We start from the raw sequence: 7719 nt of genomic DNA, 5'->3' as shown, positions 1-7719 counted from the left end.
CAAACCATTGGGAAACCACGAAGTAGAAGAGTGGTACATTTGGAGATGCTGGCAGCGTTATTTGTCTGATCGGGACGATCAGACTTAGGTGGAGGCAGTGGCTAGTGATACTCACATCCCCTCTGATGCTAAATTAATGAATTCACAACCACAATAAAGCAGACAGTCACTTGTATCTACATAAACGCATAAATCATTATGTCTACACATATGTACGCACACGCAGCAGAGAAGAGATGCACAAACACATGCAGATATCTGAGATGCTCCCAAAAGTATGCAATTGTAATTGTGGAAGTGTCGGTCACAAATACAATCATATGAGAAGCTATATACGTGCATCTGTAGTTATAATTATATGGCGGTGACTAAGTAAATTCTGGAAGCGCCTAGAAGTTGCAATTGCGTGTTATTGTGGAGTACTTTAATAAAGGCCATTTTTTCATTATTCAATATTGGAGTTATTTATTCAACAGTTTAGTGATACGAACTTAGCAAAAGGGCAAATAAGAGGATTTGCAGTAAATTCGTTACAATATGTTCGTTACAATATGCAAAAAAAAAAAAAAAAACAAAATTTGATAAGTCAATAAAAATATAAGAAGCTGCAAAAATACAGATTTTTCATGCTTTTTACTGATCTCTCTTCTTACCGATGTATTTATATACGACATACAACTAACTGTAGTGCCCACAAGGGCCAGCCGTGCTATAAAAAAATACTTTATAATATAATTATAGACCTTGTGAATTGCTTAACTATGTTTCTTATAAAAATTTTGTGTGGATTCAGCTTTAGCATTGAATTTAGGACAAGGATAGCATATCAATATTTATTGAAAGCGCAGGACTATTCATTTTTATTTAATGTAGTATCCATATTCATGGATAATACCGCCATATATTTCCTTCTATGCATCGGGTTTTTTCAATGTTCTGATCTAGTAAATCTACAACGATCGTAGTGAAGATCTAACAATTTAATTTTAATGGCTCTTCCAGGACATACACCCGACTTTTATTTAACATCGATCCTTTTGATGAAGTAAATACTGCCCGTATGAAAATATTCAAACTACACATATATTACGGAAAGCTGAGACTCCCATTCAAACGATTTAAAAAAATTAAAAAAATTTTCGGTGCCACTTTTTAGCAACCTATCGTTCGTTAAGGAGCAGTGTGTATGTGAATTAAACTAAGGGTATGTTTGTCCTGAATAAGTGTATCGAGTCAGAAACTAGTTTAGCTTCGAAATCGAAAAACTAATATTATATTTATTTACAAACCTACATGAAGAGTGAAATTCCCAAGTTCATCTTACGCCCTTATTTTAATTATTAAAGTGAGAACAAAATTTTGTGAAAAAAGTGCTAGTATACATTGTTTCTGAATTTTTAACTGCTATGAATACGCAATTTATTGCATTCGATGGTAAAGTACGTTACGTTACTATTCTTTTGCAGGTAGGTTGAAATGGCCGGTCCGTGGGGACCTAACATAGGCTGAATGAGCCCATAGCGTCATCATTTCTGCTCTCATTTTGCAGGTAACGATATTCAGAAATTTTGGCAAGGCTGGAATATAGGCGTCGTCGACGACGCTATGAAAGCTTTGTCCGTATTACGTTTTACAATCATTTGTCATTAATCCGATTCATTATTTAAGAACTGTTATGATTTAAAAAATGAGTTTCGATCAGGGTTACGGGCCCTTCTAAATAATTTCTTCATTCCAAACGACTTTTTGATATTGATGGATTAGGATATGTTTTCGGAACATGGTGGTAAAAGAAAAAAAAAATTGTGTAATAAATTAAATACTACTACCTCCGAAAGAAACTATGAAAAGCAGCAAACTCCCTGTATTTTAAATATATTTTGAAGGTAATTCTCTACGACAGCATGACACTGGTAATACGCGTCCAAAAGTATCGAGAGAGGTGTCAAAAGACGCATAGTGACCTCGACAACAATAATTGGAAGGCGGAAAACAAAAATGTTAGCTCATTCAAAAGATACTTGCAAAAGAAAATTTTCATGGGGTTGTTGCAATTTTGATGACTTTGTATTACCCACAAAAAAATTGTGAACATAAGTGTTTTGCGCGGATATAGTTTTGGTCTCCAAACCGGTGTTGGACCCACCCAAGGTAATCTTTTATTAGCGCGGCCGAAGGCCGCCAATGCAGCAAGGTGTTCTGCGCAAAAATTCTATGAATCCCACTCCCGGTTTCGGAGCACTCCGGGGTAATTTTCCGGGTTTTCGTTAATATCTTTTGAACGAGCTAAATTTTTTTATTTTCCGCCTTCGGATTATTGTTTTCGAAGTCAATACGCGTATTTGGACACCTCTCTCGACATTTTTGGATGCGGTTTACCAGTGTCATGCTGTCGTATAGAATTACCATTTTAAAATTTATAATATTTAATGCCATTTTCATTCAACTGAGTTTTTTTTAGTTCCACTGTAAAATTTTGTGTTTTGTTTGAATTAGGGGATTTTACCGCGTCGGGCACGATGTGTACTTTAAAAGTGCAAATTGCAAGTCCACGATGCCATGAAGCAGTTTCAACTTTACATATTAATTTTTGGCGGCATTGTTGGTTGCAACATACGATACCAAGTTTCAAAGCATGGTTAATTTGACATATGCATAATACATGCATGTGTATTATGTGAGTGATTTGAAATGTACAAAAAATTTAAGTTTGGGTATTTTAAAATTACTCTATGATAATTTGGTTTGATGAATGTGAATTGAAATCTTATTATCGATTTTACTGAAACTCCGCCTGCATTTCTGTCTTGATATCTGCTAAATACTAGTACGAATTAAATCCCATTGTGCTAACACTGCTGTTGTCCAAAGGTCACTGGTGCATTTTAGTAGTGTGATGCCCCATGCTCAGGCCCAAGTTCATATGGTGAGTATTATGGAGTTGCTGCGCTGCTTGCGCATGATTATGATTACTATTCGCACTGTTATTGTTACTCTGCTGCGCGGCTTGACGTTGCGAGTTTTTCTTATTTTTCATACGACGATTCTGGAACCAAATTTTTACCTACAAGGTCATTTTAAATATTTACAAATGAGTTAGTGTTAAAATATGGATAATTTGATGCCTTTTATACCTGCCGTTCCGTAAGATTCAAGTTCCTTGCCAATTCCCAACGCTTTTGTTTTGAGACATATGCGTTATAGAGGAACTCCTTCTCTAATTCGAGTGTTTGAAATTTAGAGTACGGTTTGCGCTTTTTTCGAACAGAAACTTGACCAGTCCATTCATGTAACGGATTCGTTGGCGTACAAGGTCCTACAGTACCAACAGGAATTCCAGTAGCTCCGCCTGGAATATAACATAATAAATCGATATAACAGCATCTTAGTATCTCGATTTTCAACATTGATATTCTGTCATACATAACTCGAGTTCGGTTATTTTAATAAAAACGATTCGAATACCAACTTATACATACATATGTATAACAAAATGTTTCAAAAATGAATCTATGACTTGCAGCAGTTTTCACAACTTTTAAATTTTTAGCACCAAGTTTAAACTCTTGGGGTGTGCTTTAAAACCAGACGTGTATACAAGTTTCTATTTTTAGATTATTGAAATTTTTTTTGGTTTTGTTTCAACCCTAGAACTGGCTACAAGGTTTTTTGGTTTTGTTTTAAAACAATTTTAAGATTTTATACTTATTTCTCAAAAAAGTTTCACATTGAAACCAAATAAAAAAACACAGTAGTAAATTGAGGGTTTCAATTTTGGTATAGAAAAGTTAACAAATTCTCTCACAAGGAAAGCACAGCAACAAAGGATATATATTGGAAATGCTGCACGTAATAAACTTTCCCACAAATATAATGACTAAACGGGCGCCGTGGTATGATGGTAGCGTGCTCCGCCTACCACACCGAAGACCCCGGACTCACGCCCCAGGTAAAGCAATATCAAACAAGATTTTAGAAACAAGCTTTTTCAATTAGAAGAGAATTTTTCTAAGTAGGTTCGCCTATCGGCGGTGTTCGACAAGCACTCCGAGTGTTTTTCTGCCTTGAAAAGTTCTCAGTGAAAACTCACCTGCCTCGCAGATACCGTTCGGAGTCGGCCTAAAACAAGTAGGTCCCGTCCCGCCAATTTGTAGGAAAAATTAAAAGGAGCACGACGCAAATTAGTAGAGAAGCTCGGCCTAAAATCCCTTCGGAGGTTATCACGCCTTAAATTTATTTATTTTTAAAAGGACGTAGACAACGACGCCCATATGTACAGGCACTTACAGGAAAGCAAAGATACTGTTGAACAGCCCATGACAAAACTATAAGAAGGTAAAACTATTCTCTCTTCTCGGCGGCCATAATGGTTTTTTGATTTAAAAGAAAAAAAAAAAACTTTAAAATCAATGTCTAAAACGTTGTGAAAATGCTAAACTAAAGAAAGCACAAAAAAATGTTTGGTTTTCGTTTTTTTTTTTTTAACTCAAAAAATTAGCAATTAATTTTTTTAGATCGGCTTTTGTGTATTATTGTGTGTACTAGGAGACCATCCCCACTGTCAAGTGTCCTCGCTACTGCTGAAAGGAATGATCTCGGTTGGAGGTACCCGTTAGTTTGTTCCTATTGTTTGTGGGAGGAACATACATTAATTGGTGATTGATTTTTTCTCGACCTGCCTCTCCAAGATCAGTGGATATCGCCCTAGTTTGACGACATCCTTTACTGTCTCTAATTTATATATATCCGTGCGCCGATTGTTTCTTGGAGGACAGCAAGTACTTCGCCTTGTTCTTATTTACTCAAAGATCCACCTTTTCTACCTCTAGAGAGGGAACAACTTACGGCGCGTTTGCTAAGGCTACTGATGGCAATATTATCAGCATACCCCAGCAGTTGTACGTTCATGAATCATGGATCTGCTGCTAGAATTAATTTCTCCAGCATTAGGTGAAATAAGTAGTATGATAGAGGGTCACTTTGCCTGCTGCCTCTTTTGGTTTCGACTGGTAGGAGAGGTCCTTCCCAATCCAAAAATTAGTTGCTTATTGAAAAATACATAATTAAAAATGAATTGGTAAATTTTTGTTCGACTTATGGCATTAAAAGTATTCTACACAATTTAAATGAAAACGGGCAGAGCCACCCACATTTTGAAATTTTCTATTATTTTTGTAGTGTGTTGCGCCATATCATTACTGGAGTTGAATTTTGACATAATTTACTTGTCTTTGCAGTATAAGATATTAAATTGTTTGTTAAAATTTGACATTGCTATCGAGCCCTGATACGTGTGCAAAGTTTCAATCAAACTTATGGCCATTCAAAGTGTTAATAAGGCCAATTGACCTTATGGCCGTTGACCTTATGTCACCACACCATCACATTATTGCATTGTCATCGAGCCGTGATACGTATGCAAAGTTTCAATCAAACTTATGGCCATTCAAAGTGGTAATAAGGCGAATTGACCTTATGGCCGTTGACCTTATGTCACCACACCATCACATTAATGCAGTGTCATCGAGCCTTGATATGTGTGCAAAGTTTCAATCAAACTTATGGCCATTCAAAGTGGTAATAAGGCCAATTGACCTTATGGCCGTTGACCTTATGTCACCACACCATCACATTAATGCATTGTCATCGGTCCTTGATACGTATGCAAAGTTTCAAATTAATCGGACTTCTAGGAACCGGTGAAAATTAAGCTCAAAGATTCCGTTACATACAGGCCAAGCTAATAAAAGCGTGTTAAAAAGGGGGCAGAAATAACAGTTTATATGGGGTATACACTATATATACCACCGATCTCTATAAATTTTACAGACAACAATATATGCTATATACGTAAGCATTTGGTGAAATTTGAAGCTTCTAGCTGTTAAAATGGGGCAGAAATTAGGAAAAGTTTCTTATCTGAGAAATCGGTTATATGGGATATATACTATATATACCACCGATCTCGATGATTTTTGCAGAAAACAATTAATGTTCTACCGTAAGAATTCGGTGAAATTTGAAGCCTCTAGCTTGTAAAATGGCGCAGTAATAACGAAAAGCTTCTTATCTGAACAATCGGCTGTGGGGGATAATACAATAATGTTGAGAATATACGAAAGCATTTGGTGTAGTTTGAAGCTTCAATTTGATAAATTGAGGAAGATATGACAAAATCCTCTTTTCTGAAAAATCGGTTATATGGGGAAATATGCTATAGTGGTCCGATCCGGCCGGTTCCGAAAAATGTCTAATCGGGACTAGTTTGCATACAAACAGACAGGCGGACATGGCTAAATGAACTCAGCTCTTCATCCTGATCATTTCGGTATACTTATTGGTGGGTCTGTCTATTTTCCTTTAAGCACTTACAATTTTGAGATACGTGACGAAGTTAATGTACCATTTAATTTTCATGAAAGGTATAAAAACAAAAACGTGAAAACAGCGAGAATTTTAAAATGTTTTTAAACGTGATTTGCCTCTCACCGGTTTTACCTTATAATATTTGTATCATGGAACAGCCCATGGTGGGATAACCGTGATGTAAGCCGTTCAATTCTTCTTTGTGGTGACATTTGGCTACCTCAAAATTTTTTACCAATGTTGTCCGCGAAAAAATGTTGTTTTTTGCATTTTTCAGGAGTAAAATATTGTAACGAATTTAGAGAAATTCTGCTTATTTGAAACCTTCTGCTAACGTTCGAATCGCTAAGTTGTCGAATATATAACTCCAATATTCGGTAATGCAAAATGGGCTTTATTAGGCTACTTTGAGAGTACTTCACAATAACACTTATACTTCACAACTAATTGCGTTTTTAAATCAAACTGATTTCTCATTCCTCAGCTTGCGCTGCTTTTATACTCTCTGTTGTCTTGTCCGTATACTTCTCCTAAGATCTACTTCTTTCGAGAACAGTTGCATGTCATGCTTGGTTAGTTACTAGATATATCTATATACATATATACAAAATCAAATTCTGTGTCTCTCTGTCTTCCCTATGGAAACGTATTTCCCACACTTCAATCATCATCAAATTTTGGCTATAGGTTCCTTTGATCAACACGAAGGTTTTAGGCTAAAAATAATTTCGATATATAAAAGGGGCGTGGCACCTCCCATACAAATGGGATCTTTGGTACTGAATAACTCTGAAGGTATACATGCCAGACCATTGAAATTCAGTAAGGAGTTATATGAAGTCAATCCCTAACACCACCAAGAAAATGTGGAATTAGGAAATAGGGGGCGTGGCACCTCCCATACAAATGGAATATATCATACTGCATATCTCTGGATGTAGTAATGGTAGAATAATGAAAATTGGGAAGGAGCTATATGACGTTAAATACTAACAGCTCCAGTAAAATGTGCAATGGGGAAAAAAGGGTCGTGTCACCTTCCCTACAAATGGGATTTTTCAGAACTATGGCTGCCGTACAAATTTAAGTTATTTTAACACCTAAAGCTTGACTGCAGTTGAGTTTAGCTGTTATGCATTTTGGGCGTTTAGTAATCTGCCGCCGATAAAAAAATTTGTTAGCTTCAGTCTATCTACATCTATATATATAAAAATCAAATTCTGTGTGTGTGTTCTCTATGAAAACGTATTTCCCATACTTCAATCATCACAGAGTTTGGGATTTGGCTACTTTTCAATATCAGATGGCGCCAGTGTCGCTCATTCTACCGATCTCCATAAAAATACATGCAAT

General features: G+C 36.2%; 1 protein-coding gene across 1 annotated transcript in view; it reads right to left on the bottom strand.

Annotated features, from left to right (window-relative positions):
• Positions 1–2565: 2565 nt before the first annotated feature.
• The window catches only part of Abd-B (Abdominal B), a 99867-nt gene continuing 94713 nt past the window's right edge, over positions 2566–7719 (bottom strand). Inside the window, exons 4-5 of the mRNA XM_067769178.1 lie at positions 3135–3349; positions 2566–3064 (exon numbers count right to left, since the gene is read on the bottom strand). Coding sequence (XP_067625279.1) covers positions 2873–3064; positions 3135–3349 — 407 coding nt within the window. The 3' untranslated portion in view covers positions 2566–2872. The remainder of the gene's footprint in view (positions 3065–3134; positions 3350–7719) is intronic.

Source organism: Eurosta solidaginis, chromosome 1, assembly GCF_040869045.1.
Source record: "Eurosta solidaginis isolate ZX-2024a chromosome 1, ASM4086904v1, whole genome shotgun sequence".
Lineage (NCBI taxonomy): Eukaryota > Metazoa > Arthropoda > Insecta > Diptera > Tephritidae > Eurosta > Eurosta solidaginis.
This window is presented reverse-complemented; position numbering and strand designations above follow the sequence as displayed.